This window comes from Triplophysa dalaica, chromosome 20, assembly GCF_015846415.1.
Source record: "Triplophysa dalaica isolate WHDGS20190420 chromosome 20, ASM1584641v1, whole genome shotgun sequence".
Taxonomy (NCBI): domain Eukaryota; kingdom Metazoa; phylum Chordata; class Actinopteri; order Cypriniformes; family Nemacheilidae; genus Triplophysa; species Triplophysa dalaica.
Window position 1 is genome coordinate 17,384,645 of NC_079561.1, and position 25,016 is coordinate 17,409,660.

At 38.5% G+C, this 25,016-nt stretch overlaps 2 protein-coding genes across 2 annotated transcripts in view; both read right to left on the reverse strand.

The window, feature by feature from the left end:
* The window catches only part of LOC130409266 (probable phospholipid-transporting ATPase IIA), a 39,113-nt gene extending 24,804 nt beyond the window's left edge, over positions 1-14,309 (reverse strand). The window contains exons 1-14 of the mRNA XM_056733136.1: positions 14,186-14,309; positions 12,763-12,907; positions 11,867-11,980; positions 11,669-11,777; positions 9,520-9,578; positions 8,200-8,251; positions 6,882-6,976; positions 5,850-5,930; positions 5,670-5,745; positions 5,486-5,562; positions 5,228-5,388; positions 4,948-5,090; positions 3,552-3,664; positions 891-1,100 (exon numbers count right to left, since the gene is read on the reverse strand). Of these exons, the coding sequence (XP_056589114.1) occupies positions 891-1,100; positions 3,552-3,664; positions 4,948-5,090; positions 5,228-5,388; positions 5,486-5,562; positions 5,670-5,745; positions 5,850-5,930; positions 6,882-6,976; positions 8,200-8,251; positions 9,520-9,578; positions 11,669-11,777; positions 11,867-11,980; positions 12,763-12,907; positions 14,186-14,253 (1,503 nt within the window). The 5' untranslated portion in view covers positions 14,254-14,309. The remainder of the gene's footprint in view (positions 1-890; positions 1,101-3,551; positions 3,665-4,947; positions 5,091-5,227; positions 5,389-5,485; positions 5,563-5,669; positions 5,746-5,849; positions 5,931-6,881; positions 6,977-8,199; positions 8,252-9,519; positions 9,579-11,668; positions 11,778-11,866; positions 11,981-12,762; positions 12,908-14,185) is intronic.
* Positions 14,310-15,596: 1,287 nt separating this feature from the next.
* On the reverse strand, positions 15,597-23,094 carry sall4 (spalt-like transcription factor 4). Its single transcript, XM_056732175.1, has 4 exons — positions 22,829-23,094; positions 18,207-20,642; positions 17,819-18,123; positions 15,597-17,738 (listed from the first exon to the last, which is right to left on the reverse strand). The coding sequence occupies exons 1-4, from the start codon at positions 22,893-22,895 to the stop codon at positions 17,316-17,318; spliced, it is 3,231 nt and encodes a 1,076-aa protein (XP_056588153.1). The 5' UTR covers positions 22,896-23,094; the 3' UTR covers positions 15,597-17,315.
* Between the last annotated feature and the right edge of the window lie 1,922 nt (positions 23,095-25,016).

Sequence of the window (25,016 nt, forward strand, 5' to 3'; positions counted from 1 at the left end):
TTAAAAAAAAGTATGATGTATGTTTATAACACTATACTATACTATACACTAACTCTTATACAGTGTCTATGGAAGTCACAGTAAATTTGACATAATTCTCTCTTTTAACTGCTGTTAATCGGACTCTCTCTACTTTATTCATTTTGCTGAAAGTAGTGAAAACACTTACGTTTACTTTTTCTTTTGCTATTTGAGCAAATGGGAATGCCAAAAATATATTTGTGGTAGTGTCCCATTCATCGCTATAGATGTTTACCCAGCTATGATGACTTCCACTGCTGAGAAACCCTCAAACAAGAAAAAGGTCCATTACATTATAATAAACTGAGAAAGTTTTAGTTGATGCTCTAAAATGATGAACTAAAAATAAATAGAACTAGAACTGAAATAAAAAATAAACCTAAATAGAAGTATTTAAAATAATACAATGGCAAAAGCAAACCAACAAAAATGTATATTCAAATAAAAAATAAAAAAATAAAAACATAAAATAACTTGAATATAAACACACCGGTTTTTCAGAGCTACGTTACGTAACAATTTTTTTTATGTCATGCCTAGAGACACAACAAACAACAGTAGATTCATTTGTCACCAAAAATGGTTTGGTGATGTGTGTGCTTAGTCACAGTCGGTCTGGTGGCTTTCAGTGATTCAAACCGAAGCGATTACAACGCAAACCATGATGCCTGTATAACCACAACATGACTCAGGTAAAACCGCTCGCTCCCGGCACACATGATTCTTGGTTTGGTGCTCAGACGTGCTCAAATGTGAGAAACATTTGCCACACATCTGTCAGAGTGATCGACTATGATCTGGCCTCTGTGATTCAAATCTCCCAACAAAAGGAAGGTGACATCATTCACGTTGTAATGTGTGTATGGTACCTCATCTGGACTTGATGCTTGATAAACCCTGCAGGTGTCTTCATAGTGCTGTTCGGCCTCAGCCTGGTCAGTAACACCGTTGGACTCGTACACAGGCGTCACATTATGCACCAGAGCGATGGCCTTCACCGCCTCGTGCACTCGACTGCTGATGGTCTTCCTCACTTTGGTGGCAACTTGTGCTCGAGAAGCCTGAAGGTCTTGGGGCAGCTGTGGAGATTGGATCAGATCTTTACAATTAAAATAAAATCATGATAAAAGGCAGATACATGACTGTTTGGTTAGGAATCATAGAAATAGCCTTTTGATTTTTAATCAGCATTATCGGCTGTTCTGATGCATTCTGGGATTGGCAGAAAATATATATTTTATAGCACATGATGCATTAGTATAACGTCTAGGAAGCTAACTAGATTTTAAAACAGAGCTTTTATCCTGTGCCCATAAGCATAAAGTTTTGAGCAGAACACCAGAGCTATAACAATAACAATATTGAGAAAAAATATAATTGGGATCATTTTAAGAGCGATTTTCCACCTAATGAATGATAAAACATTGACAGCAAATCAAAATCTATTCGAAATGAATTTGAATTAAGAGGACTTAAAATGTGAAAAATAAACATAACATCATTTGGTGCGGACACAAATAAAGTTATCATTATGTGAATGGGCAATAAAGTGATACTTCACCTAAAAATGAAAATTGTCATCATTTACTCGCCCTCTGATTGATCAAAACCTGTATGAATGTCTTTGTTCTGCTAAAACACACAGAAATATATCTGGAACATTGACTCCCATCGTAGTATTTCCTACAATGGCAGTAAATAGTGGATTGGATCTGACATTCTTCCAAATTTCTTTCTGTGTGTTCAGCAAAACAAAGAAATGTATACAGGTTTAAAACATTTTAAGGGTGACAGAATTTTCATTTTTGGGTGATGTATCACTTTAAGTGTACATAATCTGTCTGAAATACACATAATTCAAGCGTAAAACCCGCAAAAAAAAGGAAAAGTGATGGTGAAATATCCATGTCTCTAACTACCAATAAACTGGGCCTTGTCAATATGTTGAAGAAGGCCTCATAAACACTACCAGATGTGATACATATATGAACAATTACCTTTAGCATTTTGCTTCTATTTATATAGGACATATTTCCGAGGGCTAATGACAGAGTTCGTAAGTTCGTATATTAGCCATTAAGAGGCCGGAGTCCTCGTAACCCCTGTTTCCTGTCTGACCGACCTCTGGTGACAAACTAACAATACATGTCAGTCAGAGGTGAAGGGGGACAGTTTTATAAGACGCACGGAGTGTTGAGCAATAAAATGCAAAAACTGCACCCTTTTGAGAGTTTTAGGAAGAGTAAACGTAATGGGTTACACCTCTTCACTGTACATGAATTAATCTAAAGGTTATAAAAAACACTGACAAAAATACTCATTTAAATATTGCTTGTTGGATGCCTTTGTTTCAATTTCAATAAATGTGCTCAAACTCTGAATCTTTTTTCAAACAAATTATTAAACTTTAGAAGACATTTATTAAGACATTGGAGTCGTTTGGATTACTTTTCTGATGGAGGTTTTTGTCTCGGTCAAAAAAGTCCCATTTAAAAGGAACCTTGGGTATATAGAGATGTATGGCTTAATATATTAACAATGGCATTGACTTTATAAATGTGAAATAAAAAAACTGGGTCACTGTATTCATAAACCTAACTTAAATATTTTACTCGGAGAACGTCACTTTTTTAAACGCCTAAACCTGTTCTTTTTCGATACAGCGAGGCACACACGTTTTATATATAACTGTAAAATATGATATGTCAAACATAAGATCAGATATATAAATACACAGGGACAGTAGCTGGCGGTGTGTCCTCTTGACTCAAGCCAGCCTGCCATCCCTACTTTAAACTACTGTCTTTAAGTCATTAAAGACATCAGCATCCACAATAATCGTATACTTTATGAGAATATACTGATAAACACAATAATAAGATGCTTGCGGTTTGGTTATTTATTATGTATTAGAGCACATGTGAATATTAGCCCCAGAGAGACTGACAGAGAGAGAGAGAGAGAGAGAGAGAGAGAGAGAGAGAAGACAATAACGTTAGGCTACTGATGTTGATAAATCAACAACAAAAAGTCAAAATCTGGATAAAATGCATTTTATAATGGCTAAAAACATTGTGTATATTATAAAATTCGAAATGATTTTGGATATTAATATGTATGTTTATATTGTTTCTGAGCAACAATATTTAAAAAAAAAACTTTGTTTTCTTTATTTGTTATTTTATTTTTTATTATTTATATATATATGTGTGATCTTACAGCACCTTTTATTCACTGAAGAACTGATAAGCGTGTCTGTGTTCAGCCTGTGCGTGCAACCTTTTTACGTCATCGAAAAAGAACACGGCAGCCTACTTAAGTTAAAATGAATAATGCCTTTAATTTTTTTAAAGAATTGAAAATATTTGATGCGTTTCAAACGACAAATGCTAGTAGTGTAAGGCTATTACTATGCATTAAGCCATACATATCTCTATGCATTGGGTTCCCTTTAAGAACATTCCAAGATGACATTTTAATACAAAGGGATGCAGTCGTTGTCAACAACCTGCAAAGAATTGTGGCAATACCTGAGTATAAGCGCTGAACACGTGACTCTGCACCTCATCCATGGAGTCCATCCCGTACGCCACCGTTCCAAGATGCAGACGTCTGAACACCATCTCATTCTGAGTAAGTGTACCTGAGCAAAAAATCATTCACTTTAATCCCATCCTGACAAAAACTGCTAATATATATTTGTTAAACATGCAGTCACTAATTTTATAAGACACATAAGAATTTTATTATAAAATATATTATTATTATAGAAACATATTCTTCCTTTAAGGCCTGATTTATCAAGCACCAAGCAATAAACTCTAAACAACTTGAACCAGGAAAGACCAACAGCGCTTCACACAAATACTTTTGTGAAACAAAAACACATGTTTTAAGTTGACCACTACCACATTCTGGTGAAGATAAGCACCTCTATTGCTCAAACCGGCTGTCAACCTCTAACAATATTTCCTGATGGACGTTCACTTCCTTTCCCCAAAAACACCAACCAAACAATATTAACACTAATGGCTTGTTAATGACAAAGAGCTTTGGGTTCGTTTCCTTACACCTCCTGTCCCGGCCCCTCTTAAAAGGACCCTTCTGCTAGTATTTCACTCAGGCGTCGCTGGTCTAGCCCTTACATTACGGTGACCTCTGACCCCATTCATTCACCGTATCAGTCAAGCAACATCAGCATCCGTGTGGGACAGGGTCATAATTTTACAGACAGTCACATGCATAAATTTGAGGCGCTTAAGGTCTTCTTTACTAATACGATGTGCTTTAACACGGGAACCTTCAGATCATCTTTGATTTAAGGTTTTAATAAGTGGCATGTCTGGACTCATGTCACACAGCTTTAATCTCCGTAAAACCATCACCTATTTGTGTGTTACCGTAGCACATCCTAAAACACACTTCAACCTGATCAACTCTCAAACCGCATCATCTTCATTTTTTCATTGGTCCGTTCAGACTGAATGCACTTTGGATAAAAGCATCTGACAACTGCAAAAATTTCAATATTCCAAATCTAAATTTTCATTAATATATGATAATTTATCTTCCTTTAAAATTACATTGTTGTTGACATTACCAAGGCCTTACATGTGGGAAGAAGGGTTATAATTAAAACAATTAAAATATTTCTGTTATCTAACTTTAAAATTATATGAAAATGACTAAACTAAAACTGATAATTAGACCTGCTCAGAACTACTCAAGCATTAATAAAAACGAAGTTAAAGCAAAAAAAAGTGCAATAACTTAAAGCAAAACCTTGTGGGGGAAAGTAACACCTTAGGAAAACTTTCACATTTAAAACAAATGAATTATTGCGTATATAATGAAGACCATACAATCATATACAGTTTCATGGTGGATGCTTTTACTCAATTCAAGGTAAGGAAAAGGTTATTATACCAGTTTTGTCTGTGAGGAGATAAGAGATGCGGCCCAGCTGTTCTGGTATCGTGCTCGCCCTCACGACCGTCCCCGGAATCTTTGAATCTTTCTTGATCATCCAGCTGAACACCATTTTGCCCATGTCCAAATTCACACGCAAGCTGAAACAAAAACATGACTGGTACCCAACATTCATGCTCGCCTTAAAAAAAGAAATGATTAAGAAACAAAAGACCCAGACTGGAACTTCTGCCGCTTGCTCTGACTGATACAATTTGTTCAAAGGATGAACTCTTACCTGATAGGCACGATATTGGAGAACAGCAGAAGGAAACGGAAGATCTGGAGATACCAGCGACCGGCAAAATGCTGGAGGGCTACCATGACCAGCGACACCACCACCAGAGCACCAAACAGGATTTTCGTCAGACAGTTCACTTCCAGGTCAAACAGACCGATCTAGAAAAGTAGATTCTAGTTTTACAAGAAAGTAAAAAACTTCATGATTTTTAATGAGTAAGTATTGAGATGGGAAAGTGTAGTGGGCTGATGGTACCTTATGTCTCGGGTTGGAGGTGTTCATCACACTCCGCAGCTCTTTACCGGTGTAAATGACCACCCCCACCACCGTGCCTTTTGGTGGAGAATAAATATTTTGCAAATTTTGAACACAAAACCACTATAATTATTTTAAAAAATATATAATGTATAATAATATAATATGTAAGTGTTATTATTACCCGAGGCAATGACAGTACTGGCCCACAGTGTGTTTTCAATGCTGAGACTCTCGTTGACTGGAGGATCTCCATCTTCCTGTCAGGTCGAACACACGTATAGAAAATTACTTTAGTTTTTTTGGAAACTTTAAAGACATTTAGATTTGTGATTCTGTAGTTTACTCAAGTAGTGAAACTTACTCTAGTGAAGGTGCCGATAAAGTTGTGGATGTCAATGTTCGGCTCTTCGGCATAAATGTACGACCTGATCTGCAGGAGATCCTGAGAGAACATAATATTGTGTCTAAATATATAATTTCATACTTGAATGTCAACATGAAAAGCATGCACAATTTGTGACATAAATTATTTGCTGTGGAAAATAGGGCGGGACTTGATTTTACTTCAACGCAAGTCAATTCAAATGTATTTTTTATAGTGCTCTTCACAACCTGTCTGTGAAAACCCACCTGAGATCATTTTTTGTGATGTACTGTTTCATAAATAAAATCATTCCACATGTAAAGAACATTCAGCGAAAATCAAACCTTGATATACCGAACATTAGAGATGCACCAATATATCAGCCAATAATTGGTATTGATAAAATATTTTTTTTTCACTATCGGCTACACCGATCAGGGTCGATATATCCTATCAATAAAAAGAAGACCGAAAAATGCACTGAACTTGTGCTCTGAATATGGAAAATGTTAAGAATCATCATCAATGTGATGTTTAATATTAATAGTCATTATTCAAATTAATAACAAACAGTAAATTAGTAATTGTAAATTAAATTTTCAGAATCTGATTAGTGTCGGCAGATATCACTCTCAATAACTTTTGACTGATTTTCACACACAGCTGGGTTACAATTTTGCATTGTAATTTTGCATTATTTAGCTTTATAGTAAATATTAGCACAGATAATAGAGACCGAAGTACAAAAGAACCCTCTGGATCCTACTAGACAGTGAATGTAAAACTACAACATTACTGCTCATTAACTATCGATTATTCATCTTCAATAAGAAAATTATTTTCAGAACTTTAACATTACAAAATAATGATTGCTTTTTCACATTTTATTCGCTTTTCTGAATAATGCTCACAATAAGAACAAAAGGGTTTATTGTATAACAGTAAATCAGTAAGTAGTCTAAAATAAAAAGAAAATAAATTATATGAAATATTGTGTATGAAAGGAAAATATATCATGTTTGAACTCACAGCAGCTGTGGGTAATCTCTGCGTGCAGGCCACTGGGAGGCGCAGTTTCCAATCTGTCTCTCCATCCAACTGATCGGTCCTTAAAAAGCAGGAGCCTTCCGGACAAAAATATGAGAAAAGGCGTAAACATACATTAATGACATAAACTCTTAAGCTTTACGTGTTATATTACAAGTCAGCAAAGTTCTTATGTGTCCCTCACTGATTGCTTTTGATTTGATTCATAATAATGATAAAAAATACAAAGCATGCACGTTAACCTCTAGTGGGTGCTTGACCAAAAACGAATAAAGTCTTTTAATTAATACATATTTGATATTTTGTGAGCTTTGGTGTGCCGACTTTATGTACAATCTTTAATAATTATAAAAACGAATAAAATATACCTATATGTAAAGTCAATGTGACCTCCCACACACAGTGTATGAATAGGTTAATTTAAATCTGCTCCGTGATCAAAAACTGACAATAACAAGATTGCTAGCCTAGGAAACACCATTTACCCCCGAAGCAGCTGTACGGCTATTAAAACGTGTCGCCCACCCCCGCCCATTTAAAGATATATCCCTGTGACTTTACCCATTCAGCCCTGGACTCTTAATAATTTCCTAATGGTGTGCATCTGCGGGGCAGATAACAATGCGTCCCTTCCCGGAAAACTGTCACATCAACTACTGCCGGCTACTTCCAACCCCCCAAGAAAAAAAAAATCAGCCAGGCGGAATTCCAGCACAACCGGTGATCAAAATAAGGTTTAGATCTATCTGTGATCAGTGTTAAGTGATGTCTGACACAATGGTGTTTTATTATAAGGCTCAGACTATTAAGACCCTTTCAGATGTATAGCGATGAACTAAAAAATGTTCGATTTCATCTATAAAATCGCAAATTTACCCGTTTCTTATTCCAAATGAATATTTCTGCTTTGTCGTAGTATAACTTCTATTTGGTTATCAAGTTCTGAAACACTGGTTGTTCATTACTGCTTGTTCTTTGGATTTGTTTTCCATGCGTCTTCCTTCGAATTTCAGGGATGTTTTGCATGCCTTGTTGTTCCACTTGACTGCCTTGCCGTTTGAAAGACAAAAAGAATGTCATTCAAGATAAGATTGGATTATTCCCCAGGATCTAAAGCACTCCGTGTATTAAAGGGAAATTCCAAAATCACAATGCATGGCATCTTTCTGGACAATTTAAGCGTAGCTCATTAAATGGCTGAGATTTAGACTAATCCCTCCATCTCTAGGCCCTCGTGCTTGTATCATTTCCCTGGCAGTTTTGTTTAGAAAACGCAGATGAATGACCGACAGATGTTTACCATTTCTTTCAGAAGTCCTCAGAAAAATCATGTCGGCTGGAACACGCTGGTTCTATAAAAGGAGACGGGGGGAGAGAGAGAGAAAAAAAACACGGTGAAGAGATCAAATGTAAAGTATGCCGTCAACAGAGATCACCTCCATTTAGCTGTACGGCTTCTATTTGGCTGTAATCTAGTCAATTACCAGTATTTGGCCCCGCTTAAAGAGGACAGCCGGCAGCAAATCATTGGGTGGTGCCCCGTGGCAGCTTTGACCGGGACTTCCACTCGACCTGACCCTCTCTTCACTCCCTGCTCTGTTTGTAGTTATTAGAAGGTGAATTCGCTACGCTATTAAACTCGGCAGATGTTTCACAACATCGGATGTGACTCCGGTATCTCAAACGCAGGCCATGCTTTGAATCATTTCAACTTTTACTATACATGTAACCATAACCAGCACATAACCTTTGAATATTAAAACCAATTGGATTTTCCGCAGATGACGGTTAAAAGGTTGCATGCATTACACTGAAGTTCTGACGTAATGCGACGCCTGTCAGAAATCAGTTTCGCTGCGATTTCTTGTCCGAGTCACATTTCGCCGCAAAATAACACCAAATCAGCTTTCAAATTCAACAAATTTTGAAGACTATTTTTGTCCTAAGGCTGTATGACAAATTTCACATCTAGATGTAAAAGAAAATGTATGTATTTATTTTCTCAACAAAACCAGATTGAGCGCAACATGTGTGAGTCGTCTTTCTTTGCCAAAGCAACATATTTAAGAAAATTGGCCGGGTGGGTAATTGGAGACTACGGAGGTGTCTCACATTTCATGTTCTCAGACTTTGTAGTGGAGACAGAGTATGGCAATTCCCTCACAATAGGCTTCAGTCCGCAAAGTAAAAAAAGGCAACTGTTCAACAAAAGGCAACACTAAATACCAGAATGGATTTAGGCAGGATTACTAATAACCAATAACAGGCCACGGGTCAGATGCTTCAGTCATTCAACATGATTGACAGCTCTCATCGACATTGCTTGCCCATAAACCTGATGATCTATTGGTTCCTTCAATAAATAAATTAGTACCTGGGTTAAAATTTTTGCTTTACAAATAAATTATTTGTTTTTTGAGTTAAATAAAAAACATTGCATTTATTTATAAGACCCATTACTATTTCAATATTCTACATATAAAGCTTATGCCTTGCAGTTCTGATCAGTGGTCACATTGTCTCAAGGGAAGACAAACAGCTAAAGCATTGAAAGAGATGAGAAGCCATTTGTCAGAAGATCTCAGTTCCCAACAATGACTGAGCTAATTAGCAAACCAACCTTTTCAACAATGATAAGATCTCCAACCTGGATGCCGCTGCTTTTCACCTTCACAGTTCCTGGAGAGAGAAAATCAGACTGATGCATTACAAAAAAAACACAAACCTTAACTTTTTTTATACAGTGGACATTTTAAGCATTTTAAACAACACCTGAACCCACTATTGTGTCATACAGGACAATCTAAATTGATCACTTCACTTTGTACATTAGCAATGTTTTAAAAAACGTATATGGGACGAGTGGGGATCTTTTGACAGAAATGCAATATAATATACATAACTATGTATTCAGAGGTGTAAGAAGACCTTAGATAGAGATTATGTTTTTATTTACCTAGAATGAGCTATTTCTATTTATATTCTATTCTATATTAATACCACCACACATTAAATGGTCACTTGATTCACATGTTTTTTTAAGATCTTAAAAATCTTTTTAAATTTAAAGATATGTAGAGAATATAATCGTGTTAATGTTTTAATTTCTTTTGCCATGAAACAAAAAACTATTTGAAAAAAGTGTAAGAGCAGCCAATAAGAGATGGAAACAGATGGAAACAGTTTGAAAAGCTGTTTTAAAGTCACTTTATTTATTGAGACCTCAAGCTCCTAAAATTATAATAAATATTTAAGCAAAGGTACATTGAAGATGCTAAATTACAAAACATTTATTTTAGTCACAACATTATACCCATAATTACACTTGTGCTATTCCTCCTTTCAATCTGAGATTAATATTATTCTAATAAAAAGACATAAAAGTGTAAGTGACCTTTTAAACAGCAGTACGCCTAAAACAAATCAATGTTAAAGATCATCTGTTGCTCCCTGAAGGTCCTACATCTGCATATTTCATGCCAAACCTCCAGTGAAGATTCAAATATTTAAGCCTTCTTTAAGTCCCCATTCAGATTTGTGAAAAGCACCTAGTGCATATGAGATTTCCATTTGTTTTTAGACAATACCCGCCCTTCTCTGCAGCTTTACAAGAGCGCTGGAGAACCATCTCTCATTCCATTGTGAATGACAGGCTAAAATTGTTTGGAAAAGGTCAGGGACCTTTCACCCCTGCAGAGACCTTTACCAATGCATATGTAAGACATTAGCACGTATGTATATGTGCATTCTTTTGGGGATAAATGACACTTTTGGGTACAATACAATATTGTTTCAGATCTATACCACAAAAATAGTATGTAAAGAACACCATTGGTGGTCTTATCGCTATTGAAATGAGGTTCTGATGCAATCACTTTTGTAAAAACAATATTTATTTCTTAGTAAAAACTTATCATAAAAAATAATAACCTCTGGAGCAGGAAAAGGTTGGTCATTTGCCACATAAAGACCCCTCACGTGATTAACTTCTACAAACCGGGAATCGCTAATATTCCTGTCCGGAAGGTGTGACCTGCGACCATAAATCCCACACCCAACTTTAATGGTGTGAGTCCATAAAAAAGGAGCGGAGGAACAGTTTAAATATGATCATCTTTGATGTTTTTCATCCTTGTTGGTCTGGCCGTGGCAATCTGCGGCCCTCCCAGGCAGCTAACAAATGCCACAGCTCCTTTTCATCAGCCTTATATAGAGGCCGTTAGAGCCGAGCAAGCATACGCCGACTTTATGAGTGAAGAGAGACTGCCAGATCAAAGAAGAACGAGCGATGGAAACGACAGGAGGTTCTCTTCCGTTTTTATTGTCACGTGCTTTTCATCCCCCACTATATGATACAATTAACATCTCTACTTCAAATTAAAGACAAACAGAAGCAACAACATCTTAAATGTGAGGGTTTGCCGAAAATTAAAATCGCAAAAGCACAAATATTTGTATTTTATATTAGGACAAACTACAAAAAATGACATTATAATGTTGTAAAAAAAAAATCTGCAAGAGAGGCAAAAAGTAAACTGTTAAAAGTAAAAAATAATTTGCCTCCCTATCGCCATCTATTTTTTAACATAAAACTGCAGGCCAACTCAGATACTTCACCTGACATTTCTGGCAAATTCGTACCTGATAAATCATTATATTTCACTTATCGTTATGAATCGGACCAACTCGATACTCTGGATTGCAACTTTTGGAAATCTTCATTAAAAAGCTAATTTAGATCTTCAAAAGCGTTTGTGGAAATAACTCACCTCTTGTTGAGAGCTTGCTGTAGATCTGCGAATTGACCTCTTTGTCTCGCAAAAAACATCGAATCTCTTCCACGGCTTCCCTCGCAATTGTAATAATCAATACAAACCCCTTAAGATCAAGTGATACACAAAAACTTATTAGAATTTGAATATCAGAATTACGTCCATCATATCGCAAACAAATGTGCAGTGACTCACCAGAGGAACCCAGTAAGTGTACAGCGCCCCCAGTCGGAGCTCATTCACAAACTGAGAGCAAGCCAACAGCAGAAAGTAAAGGTTGAAGAAGTATTTGAACTGGTTATATAATACCTATAAACAAACACATAATTATGATTAAGGTTTTTGAGACATATTATTTGCAATAATATGATGGTGGTACCATGGTCAGGGATTCTAAGGCTAATATTAACGATACTTTGAAACAAAAGTACTTGATTGACACTTGAATTTGTCGAGGCAAGAGAGTGCAAGAAGATGAGAAGATGGGCTTTAAGCTATAGTGTGATCAGAGTTCTGCCTACTCATTAACAAAACACTGATGATCATTTGTCCTTCAAATCATTCAAAATAACCAGAAGCCATTTGCAATGCAAATCATTTTTTCCATACAGCAATCTGGTCAAGGTTGTTTGTGATGCTTGCATGACGTACGGAAAATAGATTTTTACATTTACTAAAGAAAACCTGATTTGTGCTTGTCCATGCAAAACTCTGCGAGTCAAGACGTTTGTGGCCGATTTCCAAGATGTTGCTCACATTTACATTTATGCATTTCAGCAGATGCTTTAATCAAAAGTGACTTTCAGTGCATTCAAGATATACATTTGATTAGGATGTGTGTTCTTCGCAAAATCAAGCCCACGACTGGAACAAAATTAAAAAATTAAAGTTTGCTAGGGTTGGCCTCAAAGGTGGTTTTCTTAAAGTTAAATATAAACAACAGATAAGCTTCCCAAAATAAAATACAGAAAGTTTGATTTCAGTCTTCATCATATGAATGGGAACGAAAAGTCTTGTGAACAGTAAAGTAGTTCAAGGACATATTGAAAAACAGCATATGAACCCACTTAAGAAGATTCTGAGTCACTTACCCCAGGCAGAAATGTGAAGAAATTGTATTTCTGGTTGTTTATGACATTTCTCGGGTACCTCTGCTCTCTTTTTTCCGGATGGCCCAACCACACGGTCCGGGGCCGGAAATCTCCTCCACCACAGCATCTGGACCACGGGCAGCACCTTAAAATATAACAACATCAGATTTTAACTTTGACCGAATAAATGTTTTCAATACAGACAGGCAAAAAGAAAAAAAAAATGTTGACAGTAAATATTAGCTTTTACATCTACTTCCTACAACACCTTAACCAAACAACCTCCTATCAAGAGCTAAATATTCCCCTTACGTGTGTAGCTACTCGGGACAGCAATAAAAGCAATAAGAAAGGCATTAAGTAAACAACAAAGTATTTTAAGAGTTTTTACACATCGTGTATAAGGTGCATCCGCCCTATAATAAGGTTCTCAAATTAAAATAAAGATCATTGGATCAAGTAAGTCAATGAGCAAGTGACCCGTGGTGTGCTGGAGAAAATGATTTATAACAGAGAAAACCAAACCTACTGTTAAACAGTGACTCAATAACATTTGAAAACAGGCGTGTTTCATAGGTTGTGATGTGAACACAATATAATAATGTATATTAATATGGGCTGGCATTCAAACAGTCTAAAATCATTGCCGTTTCATTTATTTTATTAATAGATGGATTATATCACATTTGGTGCCAAATGAATTTTATAGAGAAATTAAAAAACAGGGACAAACATTCTATTGGACTAAATGGTTATAACAGTGAGAATAGATTGGGATGGAAACTACAGTGGTCTGTGTGGGTCTCTACTGGTAATGTTTTAGGTTCTATTGGTGGGGTGTTATCGGGCAGATGGGAACCAGTATACCAGAACAGCTTGAATTAAGAATAAGCCCCAAAACACACTACATAAGGACATCTCGTAGTGGTTTTAATAGTAAACTGATGGTTCACAGTGGTATTTGTATTGTTTGCATTTGTAATTTGTGCCTGTTTTACATGGCAAGTATCACAGCAGGCCCTGACCGCATTACAAAATGAAGTCGTAAATAATAAGTGCAGAAAAATCATCGTATGAATGGGATAAACTCTTATTTCTTTCCCTTTGACTTTATTTGCTGACATGTCTGTCGTGCGCGTGAAAGAAACATTGTAGCCTATGCGATCCCGGAACAAGGATGTAACATCATCAAAGCATCGCGTTCATTTCCTCGACATCCTCACAGCCAATGCATACGAGTCAAATAAATAAAAAGCAGATCGGATTGAAGACGCAATATAATATCGTTATAAAGTAAAAATGTGGATATTGTTTGTCAAGCTGTTAGCTTCCGTGCTAGCCCCGTGTGTGTCATCCGTAAACAAACGCGCATTTTCCACCCTACGCGTATTTGCATGAACTTAACACCGTGTCTTGGTCTTACCCGTCTCTGCGTTTGTTGTCGTGTCGTTTTTTGTGTCGTACGGGCTGTAGCGGGATGTTGTCCGTCATTGTTGTCCGATGTGGAGCGACAGTCGCCCGTGTGCTGGGCGGAGGCTGTCAGGCTGATGGTGTGATGATTGGGTTGGGCTGCTCTGAACACTGAGCTCGGCATGCTGGGCAATGTATTTTATTTATTTACACTATAGAATTCTTCCCATTTTCTTATAATTGACTTCCTATTAATGACTTTATAATAACAGAATGGCATATTGCAATTTTTGAACAGTTTCATTGAACACAAAACGGAGTTTGACAATTTGAGACAACAAAACCATATTAGTAGAGTTACTATAGTGAATTGTAGTTACATTTTCTAGATGCTTTACTGTTTTCAACCTTAGTAAATTATAAAATATACTATTACTACAGGCAAGATAATGTCATTTCACTATAGTTAAAGTTCACCAAAAAATGAAACTTCCATCATCTACTCACCCTCTTGTCCAGTATGACTTACTTCTGCAGAACACAACAATATATTTTGAAGAATGCTGGAAACCGAACAATGGACAATATTGTATGGACACAAAACCAATGCAAGTAAATGGGTACCGCGGTTGCACTGTTACAAACATTCTTCAAAATATCTTGTGTTTTTCTGAAGAAAGGAAGACTTTTTGAAAGTGTGAACTATCCCTTTAAAACGAAATAATACAATGCCTAATAACATTATACATCAAAACATACATAGTACAATATATTGTTAATGCTGAAGTTTACTTATGATAAAAATACTACGTAAGGGAGGAATAATGTTAAGAATTACACCTACAAAAAGAAGGCCATGTTAAAGCCACAGGACGTGTGCTGATCGTTTAATATCATTATATCAATACCAACACTTACCATAGCTAAACCTTATTATTGGTGGTAAAATATCATAAAAAAAAAAAAGTTACACTATACTGGTCTTCCTATTATTGATTTTCTTATGGGAGGATATTGCCATAGACTTTTGGACAAGTTCCTCAGTTTTATTTCATAATCGTATAAATGTACCATGGTTTCTCCAATTGCATTCTTTAAAATTATATTGTAAATACCATTCCATGTGAACACCGTAGGTTTCCTATAGTGCTATAATCACTGTTCTTGTACTTACTGTGCTCAAGATGACCCCTTTAAGATGATTTAAATGACCATTCCAATTCTTTATTTTTAATCTGCATGTTTTGTGGCACTCATCAATACAAATATTTATTTTGATCTTAAATGAATCTGTGAAATTTTATGGAAAGTCATTTAATTTCGCTGGTTCTTAGATGGAGCGGTTTGATCATTAACCAGGAGTGTATAGTGAAGCATCACAAACGATTTTGTCTGAAACAAACGACTGAATTACTGAGACAAAGTCTTTGAAAAGTCATCGTTGGTTTTATTTTCAAAATATCAGAACAAAAGAGGGGATTGGAAAATATAAAGCAAACATTTACAAAAAAAAGTCTACACTGTAAACAAGCCTAAAACCGACGCAACATTTGAACAAACATACAGACACGACCCCATTTAACCAAGATCTGATCTCTCTTTACATCTAGAAAAAGGCACAACTTGGTAAATGCATATTAGAAAGAACGTACAGGAGGAGTCTGCCTTTTCTGAACAAGTGTTGTGCAAAGTGTCTGGTGATACATTCAATATATTACAGAAATCAGCAGGTTACGGGGCAGGATGCAACCATAACGCCAAACACGATGCGAAAGAAAAAAGGTACAGGCATCTAAATGAGGTAGAAATTAGACCAGCTTAAAGCTCACGGTTCAGATCCCCCGTGTGCACAAAGACTTTTTCTTTTACTCAAGGGTGCATGACTACGATCTCAAAAACATCCCTGCAAAAAACCAGTCGATGCATTCTGGGGACACGGGTGATGCAAGATATCCAAGCCTGCTTAGCTCACAAGTATAAAATGCATGGTAAACAGACAATTTACAGAATTCTAAAAGTCGGTGTCGTAAAACAGCAAGCGAGCTAATGCTGGCTGAATGATGCATCCAAAAACATCGGATCACAGGATAACGCTCAATCAGTTTAAATCTTAGTAGAAGAACAAATAAAGTGCAAGGACTGATCAGGTGTTTCAGTATTTATACCGGCTATCTCAAGTCCTATCAAAGGTCTCAAACAAAGCCGCTTCAATCTAACTGGCATTTAAGGACCACTGAAATCCCCACGTGAGTGGACACTGGAAAAGAAAAACACAACAATATCACATCTCGGTCTAAATAAAAGATGACATCCAAAAGGCCTTGCTTACAAACCTATGGTGTCTTTTAGGGAGGGACAGCGATAAGAAAGAAAATGCACTCCAAGACAGGCACTTAGCAAAATTATTTTTGGTATTAAGCGCATATAGAAACTATATCGAGTCAAAAAAATAAAAACATAATAACTTAGTGAAATCCAGTTTCAGAACAAATGTCTACACTATAACTACTCAGTTTGTCTATTCGTGAAACCGTAAACTTCAGTAGATCATGGATGAAAATGGACAAGTTCTCCAGGCACATATTCCACCTCTGACACAGATGTTGTTGTTAACAATTACTTACAAACAGCATCAAAACACATCAGGATTGTGAGCGCTCGAGCCGAGACGCCCCGCAACAAGATGTTACCGGTTAAAACACAGGATCACCGTCGTCCGAGGGCCTCCTGAAGGTCACCGAGGCCCAATGGAAATCAGACAAAGTGTGTCCATGGAATAAAGTCATTTCAAGTAAGACTTACATTCAACTTCTAGAAACATAACTTGACAAAATACCCGCATATATTAGAGAAAGTAAAATTAGAACTACAGTAGTTACATGAAATTCATCTAGAAGCATCACTAGTAGGTTAAGGGTCCAAAACGGAAGGCGTGGCCCGTTTTAGGCGATGGGCTGATTTTACAAGGCTATGTACATTCACAACTTCTCCAAAGGAACTTTACACATACGATTTGATTGTACCAAATGAGAACTGCCTTAATAAATAGCCTATTCCGTCATATCTCATCACGGCTCATCACAAGCCAACCAGCACAAAACAGACAGTTGATTGAGAAAATTCTTGTATAGTCCTAGCAAGTCCTAATTCACTTTACCCTCCTCCATAAAATGTGGAAACTTGACTACGCTTTCCGATCCGTTGTTTTCAATTTCAGCGACTGTGCCTGGCATGCCAGATTGGGATGATTCCATCTTTGTTATTCCCCCCATAGCGCCCACTAAAGGACCTCCGGCGAGACTTCCGGGGAGAGGAATGCCGCCATTTTGGATGACGGAAATCTCATTGGTCTTCATGGTCAGGCCGTTTGTAAAGGCGGCGGCATACTGGTTCCACACGGAAGGGTCAAAACTGATTGGTGGTGGAATCAAATCCTTTGGGGGTTGCATCATGTCTGTCATCATCTTGGACTCGGTGCCCATGGCCATCAAAGCCATCGGGTTATCCAGCGACAGACGCTGACCTCGTCGTGCTGAATTATTCCACATGTGAGTACCGACATGGACCTGCGAAATAGAGTCGGTGAGTCACGTTGCCAGTTTAACAATCCTGTCATATTGATCACAAAACTAAACAGCATTCGTACCTTAAGGTTGCCCTTTGTCGTGAAAGCCCTGCCACAAATTGTGCACACAAACGGCTTTTCTCCTGTGTGAGTGCGTTCGTGGATTTGCAGAGCGCTGGCAGATGAAAAGTTCTTGCCGCAGGCGTTGCAGAGATGTTGCTTGGCAGAGCGACGAGATGCGCTGGCAGAAGTTGGAGGCGTGGCTGCTCCTTGAGGACGTTGGGAGCTGTACAGACCGTGGGCGCTCATGGGACTCTCAGGAGGGATCTGCATCTCCAGCTTGACCAGACTTGGAGGAACCCTCATGAATGGCAATTGACCAGAGCCTAAAAAAGAGAAAACTCATTTTAATATCTAAAAGAACAGCAGGTGATTTATTGAAGACGTGTATACAAGAAAAACAAATTACCATATTCCCCATTTAAGAACAGCAGACCTGGCTCTTCTTTAATGGATTTTGAAGAAGTGAAACTAGATGTCAAGTCCAACGCACCACTGTTTTCACTAAAATCTTGAGCTCCACCATCAGCATCCATCCTAGCTTTAGTTCTATCATCTGCATTCATGGATTCTGGTGATTTGGACTGAGCGTTACTCAGAGGACCATCTATAGGAGACGAGGAGTGAAAGGAGACAGAATCTGACACCGCTGGACTACGGCCGTTCTTGTAATCCATCTCTCCAGACCCTGAAGGAGAATCTTTAAGGCCGCTGTCGCTCTCAGAAGCAGTGCTGCTTTGCCGTTGTAGATTCAGTGCAGAGGTGAGACTCTTCATGTGGTTCTCCAGGGCAGCGATGCCTGTAAACGCAGACGGACCTTGAAAAGACTGATCTTCTTTGGAGACGAAATCAGGCTCCGAGTTGTTCATCTTGTCCAAATCCATATCTGGTTCCTCCATGCTCTCCTCATGCTCATTGGAGTCCATATTCTTGTCCTCAGTCAAGCTAACATCTAAAGCCTCAGGATTTTCAAACTGATTCTCAGGAAGGGGAGTGTTGGGAATCTGGCCACCCATGTGCATACGAATATGCTGCTGGAGAACGATTGCATTAGTGAATTTCTTATGACAGATCGGGCAAGAGTGTTGCATCTTGAGGGGCGTGTTGGCCCTGTGAACGCCATAATGTGCTTTAAGGTTGCCTTTGGTGGAGAACGCCCTGCCACAGATTTTGCATTTGTACGGTCGTTCACCGGTGTGGGTACGGTAATGCATTTTGAGTGAACTTTGGCAGCTGAGCACTCTGTGGCATATCATGCATTCGTTGGGGTCACTGGTCCTCTTCTCCAAGCCATCCACCATCTGCTGAAGTTTAGCTGTGCCAGAGCCATTTTCACCCGAGAGATCGCTGCCATTAACGTGGTGCAACCCAGCCAGAACATCAGAGGTATCCTTGCTCTGATCCAGTCCTGACATTTCCTGACCAAACATGCCAGAAGAAATGGATGTGCCGTCGCTGCCAGACGAAGAGGGTCTCTGAGAGTAGAGGTCCCCGCTCACTGGAACATCAAAGTTGGACTTGAATCCCTGGAGCGCTGATGGATGGAGACCTGAGGAGGGAAGCCCAATCACAGGTTTATTGTCAGCAAAACCATTTTCCTCCATAGGTAAGGACATGCCGTAAGGGATGCCGCTGTTTGTAGGGATGTTGTCCAGGTGTTCTGGCACAGGATGTGGATTCATCCTAATGTGTGGATATTTGTCTTTGTGCCTCTGGAAATGCACTTTGAGGTTTCCTTTGGTTGTGAAACGGTTTCCGCAGATGTTACATTTAAAGGGCCTTTCGCCAGTGTGCGAGCGCAAGTGAATTTGGAGAGCGCTGTCATTTCCGAACGACTTCCCGCAGAACTTGCATTTGTGCTTGAACATGTGTTCACCGGTGCCGTTCTTCACCTCAGCCATCACTGGGATCTTATTTTTTGCCATTTTGGAGGGATCCATGCCTGCTGCCAGATCGCTGAAGGGACTCTGTAAACCCAAGGCCCCTGGAGATTGTGGAAGCAGTGCTGGAAGCCGGCTTGCCAGATCGGGGAGGCCTTTCAAGTCTGCCTTCAAGGGCAAAGAGCTCAAACCTCCAGCGAGGGACGTGGGTATGGCATTGGATTGAGGTAGTTTGGATTTTTTCAGGGCCTCCAAAGACAAGTTCTGAGAGCCGGTCCGCTTTCCAATGAGGGCGGCTGCGGCTGAGAGCTGTTGTGACAGATGTGCACCCAACGCTTTCAGCGGATCCACGGCAGCGCCCACAGCAGAATGGAGACTCTGGGGTGCCATCATTGCCACTTGGATGCGAATCTGCTCAGTTAGCTGAATCTGCTGCAGTTGTTGCTGCTGGAGGCTGACTAATTGTTCCAGAATCATTGGGATTGTAAGATGAGTGTCCGGCTGCGACTTCTGACTGGATGAATGTTGCGTTACGGCAACTTTGGTGGCAGCCATGGACTCGAGAGTCACGTTAGAGTCTTGCATTTTGGAAGATAACATGTAGCTCATGTCTGGGCTGCCTGAGATCTCTTGATTCGAGGGGTCATCCTGGTTCAGTTTGAATTCTGCTTCCATTTCATCAAACTGTCCGTTGTGCTTCAAACTACCGGCTGATTGAGAGTCACCTTTTAAATCGCCTACAAAGTTATCTGAAGACTGCTGGGTGTATTCAGGAGGCACCTCACTTCCATCGCCATCTTTCATGATCACGACCTGCTGACTCTTAGTGCAATTTTTCTCATGCTCGAGAAGCTCGGCATCGTCGAAGAACTCTGCACAACATTTGTCACAAACCCTCGTCTCCTCCGATCGCCGCCTCTTAGCTTCAATACAGACATCCTCGCTTGGACCATCATGCAAGATCCCTGCAGAAACACAAAAAGCCAAAGAAATACATTAATTTCATTGGTAACAAATGCATTTTGCCATTAAAGGGATAGCTCACCCAAAAATGAAAATACTGTCACAAATTCCACAACCTCAAGCGGCTCCAAATCTTTACAATTTGTTTCTACTATGGTAGTCAATAGTGCCCACTGCCTAGAAATCTCAGTTGCCATTTTTAAATATCTTTTTTGTCTTAAACTTAAAGAAATGTTAACAGACTTAGAACAACTTGAGGGACTTAATCATGAGAATTTTCATTTTTGGGTGATCTATCCCTTTAACTTTCATACCATAATGATGACATTACATTACTAAATACCAAATTTTATTTACTTAAAGAACATGTGCATGGGCACATTGCATCAATAAAATGTTCTAGAAGCTTCAGTATGACCACCCCCAAACACACACCTGGAATAATGTTTTTGCTAAATACCGACCATGTGAGGGCAGTACATACAACGTTAGTAAAAAAAATGTTTTACATACAATTGAAAAGAAGTCACCAATATCAAGCTATTTCATTTCATATCATTAAAATTTTTAGACGAGTCCAAAAACTAAAGATGTACAAACATTTACGGTTTGTAAAAAAAAAATGTATCTTTAAACCAGTTGCATTCATTGTTTTTAGCCAGGCACCCAAAAGTCCAGAAACCTGTTCTGATAATAATGCAAAGCAGCCTTTCTAATTGCAGAACATGCGAGACAAATCAGATTAGGCAGCAGAGCTATTGGGGAGGTCTTTTTAACATGGCCATTGTTAAATGCAAATGTCGCCATCTCCTATGAATTGTAAAGACCACCTGTTAGCATTCTGACAGTGCAACTGGACGTGTTAATTGTTCGCCGGACAGCTTGAATCGCAAATAAAAAGTTGCAAATGTGAGCGCATTGTCCTCGAAACCCCTCATAACGGCGCATCAGTTTCAGACAAGCGAATCAGCAGGAATCGAAATAAACCCCTGTTAGAAAGCACGCAATGACTACTTTAACCTCAAAGCACGTTAAACCTGTTAAAATGTGGTCAAACTGCAATAGAAGCTCAAATGATTTTAATTAAAAGTGTTTTTGCCATGCGTTACAACACTGGATACAGTGTAACACTGCGTATCATTCAGATCGCCACAAGAGGGCGTCTTATCAATGCACAGCGCCGGATACAATGTATCTTTTCTAATAGCACTGATTGTAACTCACCATGAGGTAAAAAAAAAATTACATGCTATGTCCTATCAGCAACCAATTGCAATAAATAGTGGTTTAAATCTAACCTGGCGCCCCCAATAATCACTTCACATGCATCAAAAAAATACACGAGCTCTCTGATTTAAAGCCGGGCATATTTCAACATGTCAGGTCATTTTCATACAGTTTACATTTACTCGACCCCCATCTACAACTTCAATTCCATCCCCCAATCCACGTCTCCATACGCGACCAAAAGAAACTGTGGGGGATTTATTGCTTTGTGGTCAAGCTTGTTCCCGACTCACATTTCATTCCGACCTGTTGAGCACCTTTGTTTAACGCTGGTCAGCGATACCGGCATCAAATATTAATACACTGGAATATATGCATGCGTTTATCAGCCAGTGATGCCACCTAACCCCGTACAAACGAACAAAGTCATTTATCGATATATAAAATCAGATCATGTTCAAACTGGCTTTCTCAACATAAACACAACATTTGTCCAACTATTGCCTAATAATAATGGCCATTGAAATGACTACATCAAACAAGTTACAAGCAAAAATTTCGGTAAAACCAAGCAGCTCACATCAAGAAGTTAACTCGAAATTTAAAAAAAACACAAGAGTAACTGAATGTTAACGAATATTAAAGAAACACAAGTAAACAAACTTACACGCCAGCTTATAATAAATAAGCATCCAAACAATCGCGTTTTCACGCTTCACATTAAACGTCGTTGCCTCGAGGTGTTCGCATTTTGGTCAAATGTCCGAATTTATGACAATTTCGATGCGTAAAACAACTTTTGAGATTGGTTTGGTGATTTATAAAAAGGCATGGTCGCGATCCCCATTCAACTCCGATACATAATTCAGATACGACGGAAAACATACGAACTTCCAAAACTAGCCATATGTCCAAAAACAGAGAGGTGTAAAAGTTGTTTGTTTGTCGTTACAAAACTTACCATTTTGTGTCGAAGCGGGCTCGTCTGAATTGATATGCTGTGGTTTAGTTTGCTTGCGTCGGGACATGGTAACCTGCGACCATCAGGGACAAATAGTAAGGCTATTTAGTCCCTCTCCTTTAGAAATTCTCCAGGTCGGGCGAAATTTGCCCCTCGAGTAGAAATGCGCATGTCAAAGTAATTATTATTATCAATAATGCATTGCGATTTATCACGCTCTTCTGACAGCTGATTGGCTCCGGTCCAAAGTGCTGGAACATTATTCAAATGAGGCTTCATTGATGAGAAACGCAGAGTCGAGAGAAAGGGGGAGGGAGATGTGAGAGAGAGAGAGCCAAAGAGAGAGAGGGAGAGATAGAGAGGGAGGGAAGAGTGATGCTATAGGGAGAAGGGAGGCGGAGAGAGAAGAAATGTAATCATTTTTTGGATCACTGTCACAGTGTCAGAAATCACAAAGTCTTGTTGAGATCTGATTTTGTTGTCTGTTTTTAACAGACGTTTGACATCAGATGTGAAAAGTTGATAATAGTATGGGAATAATATTCATTTGTAAATTATTCAACTTTTACATTAAATGACAGTGTAGGTAAGGTCAGATCTTTGCGTGCCACTACGCGCTGTCATTTAAATATGGAAATCACAACTGACAATAACCAACATCACATGTTTGTCTGTGTGTCACATTGCATTGATGTGTGCAGTGTTGAATACAAGAACAGACTAGTAAAAACAGACAAATATTTGATTTGAAAAATATTATTTTCATAAAATGCATTATGAAAAACTATAGACTTTCCTTACCTCACAAAATGTTCACGTGTACGTATGATTAGTACTGGTTTTGTTGTTATATAACACAATACAGAAACTATTTTATACATTTTATTTTTCATCATTTCTCATTTCAAGTATGTAGATTTAAAACGTATTTAAGACTAAATTATGTATTTTTATTTCAAATATGTAATGCCTCTATACCTAGTTTTAGATTTTTTTGTATAATTAATGATGCCACGACCACGACAACATCAATGAATACCATGTAATCATTTTTTAATCAAATAATGCGCTGCATATGCATGTGAAGTGACTAAAGTGTTCCAATATTTTTTCGGTGATATCATTCACCGGATATAAAAATAGCTGTTGGTCAATGGTCTTTGGTCTGGATTGTCATAGATGCCAGAGATGTTTATTGGATGAGATGGCGTGTGAGTCATCAGCGGGGGTTCGCAAGACATTGAAGGTTTAAACTCCACTATAAATTTGCTTATAAATTCTTTGCTTGGCTTCTAATGCAAATGTACCGGCCTCGGATTTATTAAACACGGTCAACCAGCCCTTTTGAGAAAACAACTTTCACGAACCATTTCTTTTTTGATGTATAATCGCGATACATCACCAGATGTACCAGTTAATGCTGTTTGACCACGTACCAATTGGCACGTCCTGGACATCTATGGTTCTGTAAACTTCACAGCTCAGAATGGACAGAGAATTTTAACCCCCGGCCTCCTTTTTCATAAGGCAATGTGAGAACGGCAAGCGCTTTGAGGGTGCGAAAGAATTTATAGCTTTTCTCAAAAGAAGATAGGCTTGCATACAGCCATCACCCCCCACCGTCCTGTCTCTCTGTCAACCCGTGTATGCCCTACCTAAGAAGAGATTAATGCCCCTAAAACTTAATGGAGGCCCTCAGGACTAAGAACAGGAAGAACGGATATTTTCAATCCATTTTCCCAATCCCGACACATAAGTGTTGGATCCATTAAAAGCAAAGCAGGGCCTGGGTTTAAGTAAGCATTGTGACTCATAGACATGACAGGAATTCATCCTCAAGGTGTTTGGGAAAATCCTTATGCTTTAGAACTTCGAAACATAGTTAGGAAGGCTTGAGAAAAGCTCAGAACAACCGTATAACAAGAATTTCCTCATTCGTTAGCATCATTTAGGTTTTTGACGTTTCGTTTTGGTCCTTTCACAACTGGTAACATTTCTATAGAGAAGAACTTCTAAACTGCCCCATCTGTCCATCGTGACACAAAGAGCACCTTATATATTTTGTAAAAACAAACGTCTATCACGGACTGAAGGTGCAGAAAGGAGGGGTGTGCAGTCTAGACGCTTTATGACGGCAATAAGAAACTTCGCTTGGCTTCAGTTTTCCTGTTGCGTTCAAACTAAACAA

What these genes read in the sequence shown, in the direction of transcription:
- sall4 (XM_056732175.1), bottom strand. Translation starts at nt 22,895, where the DNA reads ATGTCCCGACGCAAGCAAACTAAACCACAGCATATCAATTCAGACGAG. An exon ending in GTTCTTAAATGGGGAATATG is followed by an intron (nt 18,124 to 18,206) that starts GTAATTTGTTTT and finishes TCTCTTTTTTAG; the next exon opens with GCTCTGGTCAATTGCCATTC. An exon ending in CGACAAAGGGCAACCTTAAG is followed by an intron (nt 17,739 to 17,818) that starts GTACGAATGCTG and finishes TCTATTTCGCAG; the next exon opens with GTCCATGTCGGTACTCACAT.